The 21,892-nt window shown below is 42.6% G+C and overlaps 1 protein-coding gene across 8 annotated transcripts; it reads right to left on the bottom strand.

Annotated features, from left to right (window-relative positions):
* Nucleotides 1-650: 650 nt before the first annotated feature.
* On the bottom strand, nucleotides 651-14,517 carry TMEM219 (transmembrane protein 219). 8 transcript variants are annotated; one of them, XM_037815188.1, is made up of 8 exons: nucleotides 13,713-13,732; nucleotides 12,743-13,266; nucleotides 12,440-12,641; nucleotides 12,163-12,352; nucleotides 3,819-4,048; nucleotides 3,190-3,242; nucleotides 2,235-2,387; nucleotides 651-751 (listed from the first exon to the last, which is right to left on the bottom strand). In XM_037815188.1, exons 3-8 carry the CDS (start codon nucleotides 12,602-12,604, stop codon nucleotides 694-696), a joined length of 849 nt encoding a protein of 282 aa, XP_037671116.1. In that variant the 5' UTR covers nucleotides 12,605-12,641; nucleotides 12,743-13,266; nucleotides 13,713-13,732; the 3' UTR covers nucleotides 651-693. The 8 variants fall into 8 exon arrangements, with proteins under 8 accessions (XP_037671116.1, XP_037671115.1, XP_037671118.1 ...); XM_037815187.1 differs by having other exon boundaries at nucleotides 12,440-12,638; XM_037815190.1 differs by having other exon boundaries at nucleotides 13,103-13,266.
* Between the last annotated feature and the right edge of the window lie 7,375 nt (nucleotides 14,518-21,892).

Genomic DNA, 21,892 nt, shown 5'->3' with positions numbered 1-21,892 from the left:
CCCACCTTCTCGGGGAGCTGGAGCTTGTTGCTAGGGCAAGCTTTGAAGGGGCGGGGGTGGAAGGAAAGGAGAAGCCACGATCTGCGCCTGCGTGCAGGAGAGAGGTTGGGAGGGGTAAGGGAAATCTGCTGCCGGCTGAGGAAAAGGCGGGAAAATGCACTGCTCTGAGGTTGACAGCCCTCCAGCCTGGACGTGGGCTCCCACGTGCGAAGAATCTTTGCACATCAATGCTGGGAAAACTCGGTCAAATCCCTTCAGGAAACCGAAACCCTGAGGAGTTGCATGACCTGCCCAAGGTCACACTACACTTAGGTCAAAGCTTTCACGTCCATACCCACCTGAACCTCCCATCTGGCTAGAATTATCAATCTTATGTCATAGAAGAAAACAAAATATAGAAGGGCAGAGCTGGGGGGAAATATTGCCAGACACCTCCAAACACATGCATACACACACACACACACACACACACACACACACAAATGCCCAGTCACAACGGTGGTTAGACATGAAGTAACATATGCCCTATGCCAATCTGTATGCCAAACTAAAGAGTCAACAGGAAAAAAAAAATCCCCCAAACCTCCCAAGCATCTCTACCCTAAAATTCCCACCTTAACCCAATCCTCAATAAACACCCCAGGCACCACTGGGTGTAAAAAGGCCTTTTATTTCACCCCACATCTCAGCGCTTCACTGTTTGTAACATCTCATCCAACTCAGAACCAAGGCCCAAGAAGTTGATGCAGACCTGGAGAGAAGAGAAAGAAAATAAAAAAACAGGGCAGGTCATAGGGCCCTTGGGGGAAGCTCAAAGATGGCTGCAGAAATTGAGGAAGGAAGAGAGGAAGTGACAACTAGAGATAGGAGCTGGGCACCTGTCACAGTTGGGATGGCCACAGGGCTTCAGGACCTGCGAGGGGTCGGAAAGTTTTCCCTTCTCAGTGGACTCACATCAAAGAAAGGCTGAGAGGGCTCCACGATTTCCTGTCCCAAGAAGGTGGCTGGGCAGTCAGGCCTAGCCCTCAGCAAAATGGTGAAATAAGCGAAGTTGATCTGAGCTTCCAGTTCCTCTGACAGGAACCCTAACCTAGGCCTGAATTGTTTCCACTTCTCCCACAGTTGTTTCTTGGGTACAGCAGCCAGCTGAAGTGGAGAACAGTTTAAGAGCTGGATGCCTACTATATGGTTCTCAGACTATATGAGACCCACCTAGCAGGGTCAGGATTCTTAGTAGAATGAGCTGAAACAGAGAACTATGTAGCCAATATGTCCCCACCCACTGCTACCTTTGTACAATTCTCCCCCTCAAGGATTCTGTTAGCAGGATCATTTCATTTTTCAAAATGCAATGACTGCTGGATGGAAAAGAGAAGGTGCAAGTAAAGTGCTTGGGCACACAGTGTATGCCCAGAAAATGGTAGCTTTTATTAGTAACATCAGTTAGAAATGTTTGAGCTGTTCAAGTTGAATTTTACAAAAAGAGCTGGGTATCATGATTTCACAAGAGCAAGAACGACAAGCATGATTCATATCCAAGACCTGTCATCAATCATATTTGAGCCCTCTTAACTCGCCAATGTGCAAATAAAAAATGTGTGTGTGTGTGTGTGTGTGTGTGTGTGTGTGTGTAGTTCATGCATCTATAAGATTCTAAGGATCCATGATTTTTTTTTTTTAAAGTTTGGATGTGACCTACAGCTGTAGATGAATTTTAAAATCAGAATGTCAAGTGAAAGAAATCACAAAAGAGTAGATATTGTATGGTTCTATTTACATGAAGTTCAAAAAGAAGCAAAACTAAACTTATGTTGTATAGGAAGGCATAACCAGTGATAAACTATAAAGTAAGTAGCTACCACTTGGGGAAGAAAAGGTGTTGACAGGAAGAAAGACCCCAGGAGGGGCTTGGGTTTGGGGGATATTCAACTCTTTTTGCCTGAAAGGTACTTACAAGACTGTCCACTTTATAATAATTTGCCAAGCTGTACTTGAATGTTTTATGGACTTTTCTATGTGGGTATTTAAATATTTTGTAATAAAAAGTAAGAAAAACGTTGAATGCTGATGGTGTAAACTGTTTCTGGTTGCGGGGATAGAGACAGTGGAATACGGTTCTCAGGGATCCCGAGGAAGGACTGCAAGGGTGGCTCCTCAGCACCTGCTCTACCTCGGTTACCATCGCCATCCCACTCCATCCCCTACTCCCAAAGGACTAGGGCAAAGCACCTCACCTGAGAACAGGGCCCTCAGAGCCGGGTTCGAGACCAGTGGGGCTCCCGGCGTGGGTGGAAGCACACAGCAGTGACACAGCAGAGAAGGCCACAGAAGAGAAGCAGGCAGGAGCCCAAGACCAGCAGCCTGGAGCCACATAGAGCCAGCTCCTCCTGGGGGTGGGCACAGGGAGAAAGGGAGGGAGGAGTGATGGAGAGAGGGAGAGAAAATGGAACATCTTCCCTTGGGAAGACATCCTACCCTCAGCCCACATGGCTACAGAGAGAAGTCACCATGAGGGAGAAAGGAATTTCCACATCGAGCGAGCAACCAAAAGGGAAATGTTATTTTTATACAAGCTAATCTTTGTCTCAGTGGTTTACAAAGTGCTTTCTTACCCCTATGATGACATCAGAAAATAGGAGCGTTCACTCTTAGCCACGTTTACAGTTGTGCAAAGAAGGCCAGGGCTAGAACCCAGGTCTTCTCAGATTCCAAGTTCCCAGGGCATGCTCCTCACTAGAGTCTGTTTAACCTTTAGGGAAGAGGGTGCAGCCTCCTCTAACTGCTCTTCCTCCTCTGCTCTGGCCAATCTCCACCTGGCACGAGTGGAACGCCTCTTTCTCCTCCGTGAAACCCTGTGGTAGCTGCTACAGCCAGTAGCATCCGGTCTTAGCGTCTCAGCCTGGCACTCATGCGGGTGTCACAATAATTCCCCTGCAGACCTGCCTCATCGCCTAAGTCATTTCTAAGCCCCTCCTCAGGGTTTCCCCCAACGGCTGAATGCCTTTCAGTCTCTACACCTGTGCTCACACTTGTTCCCTCTGCCTGGAATGTGTCTCCCCTCTCCTGAATCCCCTCTACTGCATTCCCTGCCCAAATCTTCTTCATTCTTCAAGATCAGCCTGCTGTGGCAAAACAAGCCTGGGACTTAAGCCGGAAGACATGACTTGCAGTCCTGGCTCTGCCACTTACCAGTGCTGTGGTCTTGGGCAACTCACTCCCTCTCTCTCAGCCAGTTTCCTCATCTGTAAAATGGGATAATAACACCTACCTCAAAGGGCTATTTTGAGATCAAAGGAGATAATGAACCTGAAAGCTCTCAGTGCATTATAAACTGCTGTACACAATTCTCTTTCTTAAATGCCACCTTCTCTGTGACGCTCTCTCCATAAATGGTCAAGTTAGGGCTAGTTGCTCCCTCCTCTGTGTTTGTCGAACTCTCTGCTCGCATCTCTGTGATGGCAATTAGTCCATTCTGCCCTTTATTATAGCTTCTGAATTCTTTTGAGGTGGCAATCATGTCTTATCGTATTTAAACACAATAATTAATAGTAATAGCTGCCATTTATCAAACCTCTATTATGTACCAGGCTTTTGTGCTGGGTCCATGCCATTCATTCTCATTTAATCCTTATTTGTTGGAATTAGGAGATAGCATCATGTTTCCTGTTTTACAGACAAGGAAGCTGAGGCTCAGAGAGGCATGCTTACTCGAGGTCACTTGCCTGGGCTTTTATTCTTAGGCCACGCTGCCTCTAGGAGCCTAAGGACATGGCATTCAGCACGGCGGTCTGTGCCATCCTAATCACAGAGGCACTTACCGAGGTGAGCAGTTTGGTGAGCACAAAGCCTTCGTGACTCCACACCCTGATGCACTCCTCAGCCATCCTCGGGCTCAGAGTGGCATTTCCCGCGCCCTCCTCCGAGCAGGGTATGGGCGGCTGGCTAGGGGGCAGGATTCCTGGAGCAGTGCTAAAATACAGGCACGTTCCTGGGGTCCTTTCGGTGGTTACCCTGGCTGTAACGAGGACCTGCTCTCCTGCAGAAGACCCTGTGAGAGGCACAGGAGGGGACATGCAAGAAAGTGAGGGGTGGGTGGAAACAATACATCTTCAAGTGTCTATTCATTTCTTTCTCTCCTTTTTAAAAATTTTATTGTGGTAACATATAACCACTTTCAAGTGTACAATTCAGTGGTGTTAATTTCATTTACAATGGTGTGCTACCATCACCCCCCTCAGCTTCTATTCATTTCTAAAGATTCCTAAAATGCCAGGCGTTTGGGTGTTGAGTCTATTCAATAAAGTACTTCATATACCATCATGTACATCATCGACAAATGAAAATAGCCATGTACCAATTTAAACAAAAATTAAATGAACTTACAATCAATAGAACAATAATACCAATACTCCCAAGATTGCAGTGAAACTAAGGAAGATGCACATTGGGATGCAGGATGTATAAACTGCTTTGTCCTTTTTAGGGAAACAGTTTTTCACCAGATACCAAAATGCATTACAGGGTTCACACCCCATTGCAAATTAATGGGGAAAGGATGGCCTATTTAGTAAATGGCCTTGGGACAATTTCCATTTGGAAAAAAATAATAAAGTTAGACTCTGACCTCACACTATAAACTAAAATAAAGTCCAGATGAATTTAAAAGCTATGGAAAAAAAAACAAAAACTAAACTAAAAACCAGAAACCCTAATCAAGTATTAAAATAAAATATGGAAAATAAAATAAAATATGGAAGAATATTTTTGTAATGTTAGAGTGAAGAAAGACACAAACCCTAAAAGCCTTAATAAAGAACAAGATGGACAAATCTGACCTCACAAAAATTAAAGGCTTATATACAATGAAAGATAAGTTAAAAAAAAAAAGGAACAGGTTGGTTGAAAATACCTATAATAATAATTATTTAATTGACAAAAAAGTTTATAATCCAGAATGTACGAAGATCTAAAAATCAAGTAGAAAAAGACAAATAACTTAAAAGAGAAATGAGCAAAGGATATGAACAGGTAATTCTCAGAAGATATGAAAATGGCCAATAACCTATAAGAAGATGCTTATAGGTTGAGGAGTAGCAATGAGGAGAAAATAAAACAATCTTGTAATTCCTTTGCCCACGAGACTGGTAAAAATTAAAAAGATTGATAATAAATGTTGTTGAGCATGTGGGGAAACGGGCACTCACAGTTGGTGGCACCTTTTAGAAGACAATTTGGCTGTATCTGTAATAATTTTAGATGGGCACAGAGAGGGACTGAGAGGATGGCCACCAAACTGTGGACAGTTACCTGTGGAGGGGAGGTCAGAAGGTCTTTAACAACTGCCCTGCATACCTCTGTATGGTGTGAATCCACAACAAAATGAATTTGTGTGTTAAAAAAAGGTCCACAACTTTTAACCCAGTTACAACACTTACAGAAGTGAATCCTAAGAAAAGAATTCACAAGAAAAATGCAAAGTGTGCCAATATGTTCACTATTTTATCAATACTCCCAAAAATGATGAAACAATTGAGATGGACAACAAGAGAGTATTAACAAAGATGGCCAAACCACCTGATGCACCAATTTACAGCCATTAAAATGAGAATGTTGAAGACCATGTGATAATATGGAAAAACACGTGTCATCAATGAGCAAAAGATGAATACAACTGATATATATACCATGAGGACAGCTCTGAGAAAATGTGCATGTAAAATTCCATAAGAACTTCTCGCCTTTCAACTACTTTTCCCAGACGGGGTCAGTCACTGAGTCCTGTCGAACCCACACTTCTAATGTGTCTCTCAAATCCGTTCCCTTCTCTCCTACTACTGTCTTAGCTCAGGTTCTCATTATCGCTCTACTGCAACCTCCTCCTGGAGTCCTCCGGCTTCTGGAAACACTCTCTCCAGGCAGTCAGCTAACAGAGTGATCCTTTAAAAAGACCAACATAAATAAAATTACTTTTCTGAATAAAATCTTTCAGTCTTCCCAGTGTATAGGACAAAGTCCAAGTGTCCTGGCTTGAAACATGAGACCCTCCATGGGGTTCCACCTGATTCTTCAGACCCATCTTCCACCACTCACCCATTCAACACTCCTTCCCCTGCACCAGCCAACCTGAATGCCTGGAAGTCCCTAAACGTGCCATTCCCTCTGGCTGGAATGGCAACTCCTAAGCCTTCCTCAAGCCTCAGCTCAGGTAACGGATCCTGGGTGAAGCTTGTTCTCACCATCCTTGCTTTATGGGCTTCTGGGTGCTCTCACTGTACCTGGTGTTTTACTTCACACACTGAGAGGTACTTATTTCTATTTCTATTCACATCTATACCCTTGCTAGAATGTGAGCAACTTGAAGGATAGGGCCTGTATCTTACAGATCTCTGTGCTCCTCACCCCGGGCACATAGTAGGTATTAACTTTTGTTGCTTGGAGAGTGCAATCATAGGCGATTATTTTTTACATTCTCCAAAATAATCTTTAATGTGTTTTCCTTGTTTCTAACCTGTATAAAAAAGAATAGGGCTTCTTTGCAGAAATTGACAAACTAATCTTAAAATTCCCGTAGAAATTCAAGGGACCCAAAATAGACAAGATAATCTTGAAAAAGAAAAACAAAGTTGGAGGACTCACACTTTCCTGATTTCAAAACTTACTACAAAGCTATAGTAATCAAGACAGTGTGGTACTGACATAAGGACAGTTATATAGACCAATGGAACAGAATTGAGAGTCCAGAAATAAACCCTCACATTTACAGACCACTGATTTTCAACAAGGGTGCCAAGACAATTCAATGAGGAAAGAATAATCTTTTCAACAAATGAGGCTGGGACAATGGGATATCCACACACAAAAGAATCAAAGTTGGACCCTTCCCCATATTATACACACACAAAAAAATGGCTCAAAATGGATCAAAGGCCTAAATGCAAGAGCTAAAACCATTCAACTCTTAGGAGAAAACAAGGTATTCATCTTCATGAGCTCGGGTCAGGCAAAGCCTTCTTAGATATGACACCAAAAGCACAGGCGACAAAAGAAAAAATAGGTAAACTGGACTTCAATTAAAAAAAAATTGTGTTTCAAAAGGATAACAAAACAAAGTGAAAAAGATAACCCACTGAATGGGAGAACATATCCGCAAAACATATATCTGATAAAGAACTTGTATCTAGAATATATAAATAAGTCTTACAATTCAGTAAGGCGGCAATCCAATTTTAAAATGGGCAAAGGACTTAAACAGACATTTCTCCAAAGAAAATATACAAATGGCCAATAAGCACACGAAAAGATGCACATGAAAAGATACTCAACATCAACAGCCATTAGAGAAATGCAAATCAAAACTATAGTGAGATAGCACTTCACACCCACTAGGATGGCTATAATAAAAAGATAGATAACTAGTGTTTGTGAGGATGTGGAGGATGTGCTGACTGAAATGTAAAATGCTGCTAGAAAACAATCTAGCAGTTCCTCAAAAGGTTAAACACAGAGTTACCATATGACCCACCAATTCCATTCTTAGGTATATACCCAAGAGAACTGAAAACATGTCCACACAAGCTCTTGTATATGAGGTCTTTTCCTGATCAAGATGGCACAGTGAGAGCTTCAGGGCTCCGTCCCCTCACATAAGCTTTGAATAACCAGCAAGAACTGACAGAAACGTCTTTCTCAAAGCTCCAGAGAACAATTAAAGGACTGCAGTAACAGGGCAAGCACCGAATCAAGCAAAAAGCTACTTAAAAGTGGTGGGATCTCCTGGCACCCTGGCTGCCCCCCCCCCCCCATTGCAGTTCCTTGGTCCCAGCACAGTAACCCTAGTACACATGCTGGGAGCATGGACATCTGGCTGAATCTGTCCCTCGGGTGGCCTGAGGGACTTGCCATCCCAGAACTTGCCTCGAATGTAGAAGGCAGCTCATGGAACTCTCTTACAGAATGCTGTGGGAGAGCCATTAAGTGGTGCTGCCTGGGACAAGGGCTTACTGGCTACAGGGCATACAGTGTAGTGCTCAGACAGTAAGGAAACTGTTTCTTAGGGAACAGGGGACATTTGGAATTGTGTAAACAGGGGAATTCCCAGGGCCACACACACATGCCCAAGTCAAGATGGGCAAGATAAGACCAAGACAAGATGCATGTGCAGGGAAGATCAAGAAGGCCCTGTATTTTGGCCTGGAGCTACTCTCTAAACCTACTGTATGACTAAGCCCTGAAAGAGAATACTTGCATAGGTCACTCTGCAAAGACTGGGAAAGGGGTTCTCTTGTTTTCCTCCTCCTCCTCCTCACCCTTTTCCCCTCCTCCTCTTCCTCCTTCTCCTACTTTTTTTTTTTTTTTTTTGATAGCTCCTGGAAATTAAGGAAAGCTCTGTCATAACACTAGCTGGATAACAGGTAAGGAAGCTGGATAACAGCTTAAGGAACAGATACTTCAGAGTCTAAATTCTAGAAATAACACATTAAAATATCAAAATGTCCAGCTTTCAACAAAATATTACAAAACACAGAAAGAAACAGGAAGAGATGGTCCAAGTAAAGGGGAAGATTAAAGCATTAGAAACCATCAGTAAAGAAGACCAGATCTGGGATGTACCAGACAATGACTTTTTTTTAATTAAATTCAGTTTTATTGAAATACATTCACACACCATACAATCATCCATGATATACAATCCACTGTCCACAGTATAACATAGTTATGCGTTCATCACCACAATCTATCTCTGAACATTTCCCTTACATCAGAAAGAACCAGAACAAGAATAAAAAATAAAAGCGAAAAAAAAAAAACACCCAAATCATCCCCCCATCCCACCCCATTTGTCCTTTGGTTTTTATCCCCATTCCTCCACTCATCCATACACTAGATAAAGGGGGTGTGATCCACAAGGTCTTCAAAATCACACTGTCACCCCTTGTAATCTACATTATTATATAATTCAGACAATGACTTTTAAAAACTGGTCCTAAATATGCTCAAAGACCTAAATGAGAACAAGAACAAAGAACTAAAGGAAATCAGGAAAATAAGAGATGTACACAAAGAGAATATGAACAGAGAGATGGAAATTATGAAAAGGAACCAAACAGAGCTGAAGACCACAGTAACAGAAATTAAAAATTGCCTAGAGGGGTTCAATAGCAGATTGGGGCTGACAGAAGAAAGAATCAGAGAACTTGAAGATAAGACATTTGAAATCATCCAGTCTGAGAAGCAGAAAGTAAGAACGAAGAAAAGTGAACAGAGCGTGAGGAACCTGCGGGACACCATCAAGCATACCAATATATACATACTAGGAATCACAAAGGGAGAAGAAAGAGAGAAAGGGGCAGAGAGAATATTCAAAGAATCCATGGCTGAAAACATCCCAAACTTAGGGAAAGACATGAATATGCACATCCAAGAAGCTGAACAATTCCAAGCAGGAGAAACTGAAATAGACTCACCAAATGACCTATTATAATCAAACTGTCAAATGCCAAAGATAAAGAGAGAATTCTGAAAGCCACAAGAGGGAAGCAAAGTGTCACATTCAAGGGACCCTCAAGAAGATTAAATACTGGTTTCTCATCCAAAACCATGAAAGCATGAAGGCAGTGGGAAGGCACATTTAAAGTGCTGAAAGCAAAAAACTGCCAACCAAGGATTCTATATCTGGCAAAACTGTCTTCCAAAAATGAGGGAAAGATTAAGACATTTTCTGAAAAACAAAAGCTGAGGGAGTTCGTCACCACTAGACTGTTCCTACAAGAGATGCTAAAGAGAGTTCTTTGAGTTGAAAGAAAAGGACAATGGACAATACATGGAAGCTGCACGAAGAAACAAAGCTCTCCAGTACAGTTAACGACGTGAGAAAATGTAAGTGTCAATACTATGGTATTTTTGGTTTGTAACTCCACTTTTTACTTCCTACAGGATCTAACACACAAATGTATAAAATGTAATGACAGATCAGTGGTTTAGAACTCATATTTATAAATATGTAATTTGGAATAAGAACTACATAAAGATAGGGGACAGAGTGGTATAGGAACATAGTTTGTGTATACTATTGAATAAGTTGGTATTAAAGCAAACAAGATTGTTAACTATTCAAGATGTTAAATTTAAGCTCCATGGTAACTACAAAGAAAATATTGGAGAATACGCAAACTTATAGAGACAGAAATTAGAGCACAGGCTGCCAGGGGTGGGGAGAAGGGGAAATGGGGGAATTGATACATAATGGCTGGAGGGTTTCTGTTTGGGGTGATGGGAAAGCTTTATTATGGAAGGTGGTCAGGGTACTACAATATTATGAACATGATTAATCCCACTGAATGGTATGCTTGGGAGTGGCTGAAATGGGAGGGTTTATGTTGTATACATGTTCCCACATTAAAAAAAAAATCAAGAGCAACTAAAGAGACGATGACAAGTAAATGCAATACATGATCCTGGAAGGAATCTTGCAAGGGAGGAGAAAAGGCTTGAAGGGACATTAGGACATATGAAAAAAGTGGAATATAGACTGTAACCCTTATATCAATGTTAAATTGCTCGAACTTGATAACTACACTTAAGGTTGTTACATAAATGAATATGTTCTTTGAAAATGTACATGACAGTATTAAGTGTTCAAGGAGAATGACATATACAACCTACACTCAAGTGTTCAGAAAATGGATTGATAAAGACATAGATGGATGGATGGATGGATAGATAGACAGATAAAATGATACAACAAATGTAGCACAATGTTAAAATTGGTGGATCTGGGTATCCAGAGGGTAGGGGTATGTTAGAATTCTCTGTAAAGGGTTTGTTTTATTTTGTAATTGTCCTGTAAGTTTGAAAATATCTCAAAGCTAAAGTTAAAAAAAAATAAAAAACTTATATGTGAATGTTCATGGCAACATTATTCACAATAGTCAAAAAGTGGAAACAACCCTAATGTCCATCAGCTGATGAGTGAATAAACAAAAATGTGGTCTATCTGTGCAATGGGATATTATTCAGCAATAAAAAGAAATGAAGTTCTGATACTTGCTACAATATGGATGAACCTTGTACACATTATCGTAAGTGAAAGAAGCCACTCACAAACAACCACAAACTATATGCTTCCATTTATATAAAATGTCCACAATAGGTAAATCTACAGAGATAGAAAGTAGATTAGTGGTTGCATAGGGTTAGGGGTAAATAGGAGTGACTACTAACGGGTGCAAGGTTTCTTTACCGGCCAATGAGAATGTTCTAAAATTGACTGTGATGACAGCTGCCCAATTCTGTGAATATACTAAAAGCCAATGAATTGTACACTTTAAATAACTGAATTGTATGGTATGTGAATTATATCTCATTAAAGCTGTTATATGTCTTGATTAAAAGTAAAAAGTATAATATAAATTGTTCCAAGTCTATATATATCAGACACATTCCTTCATTCTTGTGCTTTCTTCACATATATATACTCCTTGGGCATGCAGGAACCACCCCCCATCCCCCCAATACACCTAAATGTACATCTGCAATTCAGGAGAATTTTAGCAGGATAGTGTTAGAAAGGACCTTAGAAGTCAGGAATTCCACCCTTCCCTCCTCCCTCTTCATCTCCCCACTTTTTAGTTAAGGAAGTTAAGCCCAAATGTTACACAGGAATTCACAGTACCCAATGAACTCTCTCACTCATTACTTCCCCAAAAGACTATGAGCTTGTTGGAAATGGATAGTGTCTCATTTTTCCTTGTCCTCCATAGCAAAAAGTGCTGTGATAAGAACATAACAGGCTCTAAAGATACACATTTAATTGAACAGAACATGCTTCTCTGACATCTCTGAAAGGAAAAAGTAGGTACCTTTAAGAGAAGGCTGTAGGGATGAAAAGGGGTGAGAAAAAACATTGGGTCAAACCTAGCCCATCCCATCCCCTCACCCACCCCCCAAGAATAGAATCAAAGAACTTCAGAGCTGGAAAGAGAAAAACGTTTATAGAGCATCTGCACTGAGGACAGCACCTCCACGGAAAGTATCTAGTCCTTATTGCAGCAGAAGCGACTAAGGCCCAGGGATGTGCCCAAGGTCCCTGGGATGGTGAGGTTAGAGACCGGGCCCGGCCCCACCGTGTTCCAAGGCCCAACCCCACATCCTCCCCCATCTCACCTTTCAGGCCAATCTGACTACCCAAGACCTTGGCTTGGAATGTCTGGGTCTTGTTCCTGTCCAGACCATCTCCGAAGTTCAAGGTGGTCAGTAAGCCCACGACGTGAGACCCATGCCACTTCCCTATGACTGTCCCATTCACAGGGCACAGGGTCAGCTGGCCAAAAGATCTCAAGAAGGAGACCCAATCCTGTGTGCAAGAGGAGGGTGAGAGAGGTGAGAGCAGATTAGCAGCCAGGGCAGGCTGCACCTGAAGAATGGGCAGGAGGCTACTCACCTGAGGGATGTCAGGGCTGCGCAGGCTGGTCCTGTGGGTGAGCAGGAATCTGCCAAGGCCCAGGCCTGAGAGGCCAAGCAGCAGCAGGATCAGATTGGCACAGACCAGAGGTGGGTGGTGAGCCAGACAGAGATGCAGGTTGTGCCCTGCCTGGCAGCTGCCCATGGGGAGCAGAGGGGTCTGGGCCTCCACGGAGAGCCTGCTGGGGGACAGAAAGGGAGAACTGGCAGAGAGGCTGCTGCTCAGAAACTTACCCATTTTATTCAAAGGAAAGCTAAAGCGCAGACAAGACAATGAACTTGCCCAAGACTGAACAGCCAGTTAGGGGCAGAGCCAGGACAAGAATCCAAGGTTCTTGACTTGGAGTGTTCATCTTTCTGCACCACTCAAAAAATGTTTGCAGCATTTCATTTCTGAGGGAATCAAGGCAGAAGCGGAGCAAAGACCCCTGTGGTGGAGAACTCGAAAGGGAGAATTCTCAGGGGGAGAAAGAGGAAGCAGCTGTTTTGGAGAGAGGGTTTGGCTGAAGAACTGTTCCCGCCAGAGCCCAGAGGACGGAAGTGAAGGCTGGCTGAGGAACAGAGCTCCGATTTGGAGCCAAACTCTGCTCGGTTTGAATCTCCTTCTGCCACTCACTGGCTACGTGAAACCAAATCAGCTGACCTTTGCTTAAGAATCTGTGAAACGGGAATTCCAAGAACACCACGTAATGAGTAGGAAATGTGACAGATAAAGCACTTTGCACGGTACTACTGTACTTGGCCATGCAGGAACGCAACAACTGTTTCCTTTCTCTTTCTCTGTGTCATACCGATGCTCAAAGCGACCTGGTGAAGGGAGGAGGAAAAAAAAAAAAACAAAACCGTGGAGGAAACCGAGGCTCAAGGACTTTAACACAGGAGGGCTACGGCCAAGGTCTGAAACCTGTCTCTTGCTTCCAAGTAGGAGGCTCCTTCCGCTCTACCATCCTATCCCACGCGAGAAGCGATAGCTTAAAGAAAAGGCACATCTGGAAGGCCAGGAGAGGCATGTACGGGGTGGGCGGGGGGAGGAGGGCGCCGGAGACAAGGCAAGTGTCACAAGCGTATAGCCCCCGCCCCGGCATATCTGGGCGGGGGAAAAGGAGGAGGGGAGAGGGCAGAGCCTGAGGGTCAGCAGCCGGTGGTGCACCTGGGCCTCCCGCTCCCCACCAAGATCCCCTCCTGCCAAGAACTCAAGGCCCGCAGCCCGTCCCAGCCCAGCCGCCTGGGGTCCGCCCGCCGCGGGCTCTCACCGCTCGGAGCCCGGCGGAGACCTGCGCCCCCCGCGACGTCACGCGTGCAGCTGCGGAGGGGCGGGGTCCGTGCTCCGCGCGTCCCTCTCCCCCAACCCACCCACCCACCCGGCTGCGGGGACTCGCATGCGCAGTGCCCACACGGGCGGCCGCCGGGCCTCCCCAAATCAGGGTGGGGGCGTACCAAGAGGAAACACAATACAGGGACAAAGGGGGAGGAGACAGCTTCGCCCGGGGTGAGTAGAAGGGAGAGAGGCAAGGGTCCTAATCCTAGAGACGTTGTAGAATTATGGGTTCTCCCTCCGGAAAGACCGAAGAGGGAGTTTCAGCCAGAACCTCATCGCAAGCCTTTTTGTGAGGCTCGTCCCCCACCGCGCCAATAGCACAGCCCAGTCGCGCCCGGGTTCCGGGTAAGGGCTTGGGGTCCGCCCGGGGGCGGGGCTCTAGTCTGCGGCCTCTGTCCCTCCGCGCGGGCGGTGGGCTCGGCTCTCCGCTCTTCTCTGCAGCCCAGTTCTTTCCTGTCTACACCACACGCTTGGCCCCTGGCTTTTAGCGACTCTTGAATGCATAGGCTCCTAGAGCTGCAAGGGTGCTCAGTAGAGACGATCTCATTTCGCCCCCTTTTAGAGATGAGAACACTGAGGTCCCATTTTACTTGAAGGAGCGCGACAGGGCAGGAACCCTGGGTTCAATTTCTGACTCGGCCCGTGCCTGTGGATAAGACATCCCGTGCTCTCCCGGAGGCTCAGTCCGGGAGACCCCTTCACTAAATGGGACCATCATACCTACCTCATGGTTGGAAGGGAAGCTCAAGAGGCAAAGTTTGGGCACACGAGGGCCTAGTCGCCTTTGCGCACACAGCCAGCGCTGGACAAGTGCTAATTGAAACGGAATCTAAATACTCAACTCTTCCTGAAAGCAGAGACCATGTAATTTCTGTACACTCCCCTCGCCCCCAAGTTTCTGACGTAGTCCCCTAGAGTGGGGTGCATGCCTTAGAACTGCCATTCATTGAGTCAATTGGAATTCCAAGCATAGGAAGTGTTTTCTTCTCAAACAAACAAACAAAAAAAGGCGTGGCTGATAGAGAATCTTAGAATCTAAGAAGTGGAAAGTGCTTAATAACTGAACGAGTTCAACGGCCCCCACCCTTTTATTTTCCAGATGCTAAACTGAGGTCTGGAGAGGTTAAGAGACTTGCTCGACCAGTTAAGCCTCAGACAGAACGTGAACCCCGGGTTTCCCAACCCTGAGTCCAGACCCTTTCCCACTTAAAGCCCCCCATCCTCTATCTTGCTGAGAGATCCCTTCTGACGCTCTTCCTATCAGATGTTTCCTCTAGGGAAGCCGCCAATTGGCTCCCGGTCACACACAGCCCAGTCGGGTCCAGTTAGGTAACCCTGCCCTTCTCTTACTTGGCTCTCCCCAGCTAGCACCTCAGGATGTTCTCAGGATCCCTAGATCTTTTCAACAGTTTGAATCCACAGGAACCATTCCATAAACATTTGCTGATCAATAGGCCAGTTCTCCTGAGGACCCACCGACTTTCAGTCTCATTTTAAGGTTGGGAGTATGGCCTGCCCATGCTTGACTATTGTGAAGTTCAGATTAAAATCTAAAACAATGTTTGTTCACTCCATGATTATTTTTAGTGCTTGTTTGATCCAGGCACAGAGTTAAAATCCATATAGCAGAAACTTTGTCGAAGCATCTACTTAATGACAAGTTCAATTTGTGGGGTAAGATAAGGCATGAATGTGCCCTGCTCAGTGCTGGTACACAATAGAAGTTCAACAAACGTGAGTTTCCCTCCATTATTCTTGTGCTATGGAGTAATCAGTCATATTTGGAAAGCAGTTTTCGCAAATAACCACAATATATTCTTGCTTATACAGCCAAATCAAGCAGTTCTGTGGACTAGTAGAGGCAAACTAGTTAGAGCAAGGAGCTGCCCTGAGCACTGACAATCAGGGTAAATGGATATGAACAAACGCCTTACCCAGAAATGAAGGGAGAAGAGCAAGAGAGGAAACCAAGGTGGTTCTACACTATAATGCTCCAGCATTATATCAATATTCTGGCTTAATCCACTTGACAGACTCTTAAAGGGGGTGCTATTGTGGAAACTGAGGCCTAGACAGGTTGATAATAGGTGTTCTAGTTTGCTAATGCTGCGGAATGCAAAACACCAGAGATGGATTGGCTTTTATAAAAAGGGGGTTTATTTAGCTATACAGTTACAGTCTTAAGGCCATAAAGTGTCCAAGGTAACACATCAGTAATCAGGTACCTTCACTGGAGGATGGCAAATGGCATCTGGAAAACCTCTGTTAGCTGGGAAGGCACGTGGCTGGCGTCTGCTCCAAAGTTCTGGTTTCAAAATGGCTTTCTCCCAGGACATTCCTCTCTAGCAAGCTTGCTCCTCTGCAAAACGTCACTCACAGCTGCACTGAGTTCCATCTCTTTGATTTAGCACGTTTATATGGCTCCACTGATCAAGGCCCACCCTGAATGGGTGGGGCCACGCCTCCATGGAAATATCCCATCAGTTATCATCTGCAGTTGGGTGGGGCGCATCTCCATGCAAACAACCTAATTCAAAGATTCCAACTTAATCCCCACTATTCTGTCTGCCCCACAAGATTGCATCAAAGAATATGGCTTTTTCTGGGGGACATAATACATTCAAACTGGCACAATAGGTGACAGAATCTGGTTTAGGATTCAGACCTGGCTTAGAAAGCCAGCTGCGAAGGTTGGGAGGGGGACTTTGAGCATTCAATGCTGGTGAATTCCTCTCACAACTCTAGCTCAGGATAAAGCTGCTCCTAGGGCTCTGTTCCATTTTCTTTTTCTAGATCACGGAGTCTTAAAACTTCCTGAAGTTACAGACCTCTTTGAGAATCTGATGAAAATTTTTCATTCAATCAGTCTGACATTCATTCAATAATCTTTCATTCTACAATTCCTGGTTGCCAGGTGGGGATGCAATGGTGGGCAAGTTTGACAGGATCCCTGTCCCCCTGGAACATGAAATCTGGCTATGTACCCTCTCCCTAGAAAAATGCAAGTTCACCTCAACTTCTACATGCAGTTTTGACCAGTAAGACCTTGGTCCTTTTGGAATCTATCCGTGAACAAGAACCTGTGGATATTTAATTGGGTTCCTTCTGCCCTAGATAGAGCTCAGTTTTGTGTTTAGTTTCATATCAGAACTTCTTGATAAAATTACTCCTTCCTTCCCCCTTTACTTCTTGGTTTCTGTCCTAAGTTGTTCATCCTTTCAGTCAACCAATTCATTCATTCAACAAACATATGAACACTTGCTAAATGCCAGGCACCTGGTTAGGTACTGAGGGAAGCCACATTTCCTACTACTGAAAAACTTTAGTGAAAGAGACAGATAAACAAAAAATCATGATACACCCTCATACATTTCTGGTGGGAATGTAAAATAGTTCAGCTGCTGTGGAAAACATTTTGGTGATTCCTCAATAAGTTAAACATAGAGTTACCCAGCTATTCACTCCTGGGAACATACCCCAAAGAATTAAAAACAGCTGTTCAAACAAAAACTTGTGCATGAATGTCCATAGCAGTGTTATTCACAATAGCAAAAGGTGGAAAAAATCCAAATGTCTATGAACTGATAAATGGATAAACCAACTGTGCCATATCCATACAATGGAATATTATTCAGCCATAAAAAGGAATGAAGTACTGATACATGCCATAACATGGATGAACCTCAAAACTTTATGCTAAGTGAAAGAAGCCAGATGCAAAGGACCACATTTTATATGACTCCCTTTATATGAAATATCCAGAATAGGTAAATTCATTGATACAGAAAACAGATTAGTGGTTGCCAGGGACTGGGGGGAGGGAGGAATGGGGAGTGACCATGTAATGAGCACAGGGTTTTCTTTTGACAAAAACGTTATGGAACTAGATAGTGGTGATGGTTTCACAGCATTGTAAGTGTAGTAATGTCATTGAATTGTACATTTCTGTATGAAACATGGCAAGTTTCATGTTATGTGTATTTTACTATAATAAAAAATATGACACAAAGTGTCAAGTACTATAATAGCTACAAGTAACATAATAGATAGCAACAACAGTTACCCTCTACTGAATATCTTCTAAATGGGTCATGGATTTAGTGGCTTTTAAATATTATCTTGGTAGATCATGTCAATAACGAAACGAAGTAGGTATTATTCCCTTTTACAGATGAGAAAACCAAGGCTTAGCAATGTTAAGAAATTTGCCCATGGCCTCCTGCCAGTGAACAGCTACATATAATACAGACAGACAGACAGACAGACAGACGGACACACACACACACACACACACACACACACACACACACACACCCCTACAGGATTTTTTAAATATATTGAAAAAAATAGGAGAGTATGTTTATAACCCTGAAATAGGAGATGCTTTCTGAAGCAAGAAGAAACATGGAAGCCCTAAATGAAAAGATTGAAATATTTAACTATTTAAAATTTAAAACTTCGGTATGATAGAAGACCCCCTACAAATGTAATGGGATTATAAGTATCAGTGCTTCATTGAAGGTGAACATGATGGTAAGTGGTTGTTTAAAGTCATGTAACCCACAAATTAGCACTACAAATATAAATGAGTTTGCATGATACATTTCTAAAGTATGACACTGGTACAAAGAGTTAACAACAGAGTGATATATGGAAAAACTACCCATTACATATCATAGACTAGATTTAATAGGAATACCTTACCAGTACCACACTAATACTAGGGATGAATAATTAGGGGCTGATAAGAGCTTTGGGATGTTTTGTGTTACGATAATTGTTTAAAATTGAGAGTGATGATGATTGTACAACTAAGTGAAGATAATGTGAGATACTGATCGTTTACCTTGGACAGAATATATGCTATGTGAAATTAGGAACCCTCCTGCTTAATAAGTCAAGCACTCAATCTTGAGCCTTGCTCTTGTGAAACTTATGGCTGTAAAAGGGAGGCTAAGCCTTCCTATAATTATGCCTAAGAAGTACCTCCAGAGAACCTCTTTTGTTGCTCAGATGTGGCCTTTCTCTCTCTAAGCCCAACTCGGCAAATAAATTCATTAACCACCACCACCACCACCACCACCACTATGTGGGACATGACTCCCAGGGGAATGAATCTCCCTGGTGATGTGGGACATGACTCCCAGGAATAAGCTTGGCCCTGGCATTGAGGGATTGAAAATGCCTTCTTGACCAAAAGGGGGAAAAGAAAGGTAACAAAATAAGATTACAGTGGCTAAGAGATTTCAAATAGAGTGGAGAGGCTGTCCCGGAAGTTACTCTTATGCAAGCTCAGCTAGACATCCCAAATGGCCACGGTATGCCAAGCCCTAACCTAACCTACCTGAGACTCTATAATAGTTTCACTCATTAAGTTTATTTTTCAGAAACTTAAATCCACCAGAGTGTTTCTATGCCAGACAAGTCCTAAAACCCAGAGACAACAGCCTCCTTAAGAACATCAGCCAGATGCAGCCCCTTACCCCATAATGTTGACACCCCTTTTTAATATGAACAAGTTAAGGTGGTCACTTCCTAGACCCCCCTGAAGATCAGGAAAGTGGTTAAATGAGAGGAAGGGGTAGCAACAGACAAGATGGGATTTAACAAAGGATTACAAATACTGAATCTTTGTATATATATATCTATATATATAGATAGATAGATATATGTATGTTAGAATAGCTAGAAGGAAATAACTGAAATGGTGGAACTGAAACCCATAACATTCTTTGAAATTTCTTCTACAGCTACTCGTTAAATTGTACTTTGAAAGTTATCACCTTTCTGTTATTTCTATTATTTCACAATAAGGAAATAACTGAAACTGTGGAACTATAGCCCATAACATTCTCTGAAATTACCTATATAACTATTTATTAAATCACACTTTGAAAGCTATTACCTTTCTGTATATGTTATATATCACAACAAGGAAATAACTGAAATTGTGGAACTGTAACCCATAACATTCTTTGAAATTTGCTAACTACTTGTTAAATAATACTTTGAAACTTATCACTATTCTGTATATATGTTAAATTTTACAATAAAATGCATTAAAAATGTAAAGGGGGAGAAAATAACTGCAAGACATATTAACAGTCAAGGGGTTAATAGTAGCTAATAATGTTTGCTTTGTACCTAAGTAAAATATACATAGAGTGAAATGTACATATCTTAAGTGTAAAATGTCATGAGTTTTTACAAATGTAATACCCATTTAAATAACATCCCAATCAAGATTTGAAATGTCCTCTTCACTCCAGTAACTTTCCCCACATTTCTTTCCAGTCAGACCCTGCCTCCCCACCTCCCAAGGCAACCACTGTTCTAATTCTATCACCAAAGGATATAACTTTTTTTTTTTTACTGAGCATGCTAAGTACTATTTTATTAAGAAGCGTATATAGAGCTCTTCTGATTTTACAAGTTGCGTTAGTGCTTTGTTTGGCATTACAGCCTGTTTTAGTTTTCTTGGCTGCTTGAGCACATACCATGAAATGGGTCAGGTTTAGCCAATGGGAATTTATTAGCTTACAGTTTTGAGGCTAAAAAAAGTCCAAATCAAGGTATCATCAAGGCGATGCTTTCTCTTCCAAGACTCTGGCATTCTGGTGCTGGCTGCTGGTAATCTTTGGCTCCACTATCACATGGCAAAGCACATGGCAATGCCTCCTGATCTCTTCCTTGTCTTCCAGGTTCCATGATGTCCAGTTTCTTGCTTCCTATGGCTTTTTGTCTCTCTGTACCTCTGAATTTCACTCCACTTATAAGGGACTCCAGTAATAGAATTAACACTATCTTGATTGAGGTGGGCCACACTTAACTGAAGTAACCGCAACAAAAGGTCCCACCCACAATGTGCTCACACCCACAGGAATGGATCAAATTCAAGAACATGTTTTTCTGGGGTACATACAACTTCAAACCACCACACAGCCTAAGTAGACTAGGGTGTTATTAAAATGGAAAATTCTATTTGATTTCTCTGTTTTATTTAGTCTCACTTTATATGATTCTCTGTAATCACCCATTGAAAACTTGTGTAGTCCTTAAAAATACAGACAAGTAAATGCTGACAGCATCAGGCTGAATAACTTATTCAATAAACTGAGAGTATCTGATATAACTATAACCAAGAAAGAAAAACTACCCTAAGATAGTGTGGTACTTTGAAGCTGTTCTATACGAAGGGTTAACTTTTAATGAAAGCTTACCATGTACCACACATAGTCTCAGGGCTTTATAGGGATTATCTCATTTAAATCTGGAATAACTCCAAGAGAAACATGCTGTTATCCCCACCCCACTTTATAGACAAGGAAATTGAGAGTAATTTGCAAAGTCATACATCTAATAAGTGGGGGAGCAAGGATTTAAACTGAGGCAGCCTAAATCTAGAGTCGGTGCTTTTAACTTCTATAGTACATTGTGTCCAGGATAATATCTTGAATATATTAGGAGCTATATATAAATCTTTACTAACATGGAAAGATCTCCAAGAATATTAAGTGGAAAAAAGAGCAATCTGCAAAGCAATCCATATTTATGATTTATTTATGTACAAAACACACAAATCTCTGTCTCTCCTTCTCCCTCACTGTGTATGTATGTGTGTGTGTAGTAAGAGGTCTAGAAGGACATACAGGGTCAGTGGTTAACTTTAAGGAAGCAGGTGGCTGTAGTAATTTTGTGCTATTCTAAAAAGAAATTTATTATTACTAATGTAATTTGAAAACAATTTCTTTTTCATCATGGGCATCAATTACCATCTATACACGGAGACTCAAAAATCCCTATCCTAGGCCATACACTGAAGTCATGTTTAAGGTCCATAGTCTCAAATGTCTACTGAAAAGCTTTATTCAATTCACAAATATTTGTTGAGTGCCTCCTACATGCCATGCACTGTTCCAAGCACTGGGAACCCAATGGTGAGCATCACAGGAAGATCTCTGGCCCCAAGAACTCATATGACCTTCTCTTCACTTGCTGTCCTACAGGTACCTCACTTGGTATGTTCAAAATTGAGCTCATTACTTTTCTTTAACATCAGTTCCTCTTCCTGTATCTCTATCTCAGGTGACACTATTACCGTCTACCCAATCAACC

Source organism: Choloepus didactylus, chromosome 21 (assembly GCF_015220235.1).
Source record: "Choloepus didactylus isolate mChoDid1 chromosome 21, mChoDid1.pri, whole genome shotgun sequence".
Lineage (NCBI taxonomy): Eukaryota > Metazoa > Chordata > Mammalia > Pilosa > Megalonychidae > Choloepus > Choloepus didactylus.
This window is presented reverse-complemented; position numbering and strand designations above follow the sequence as displayed.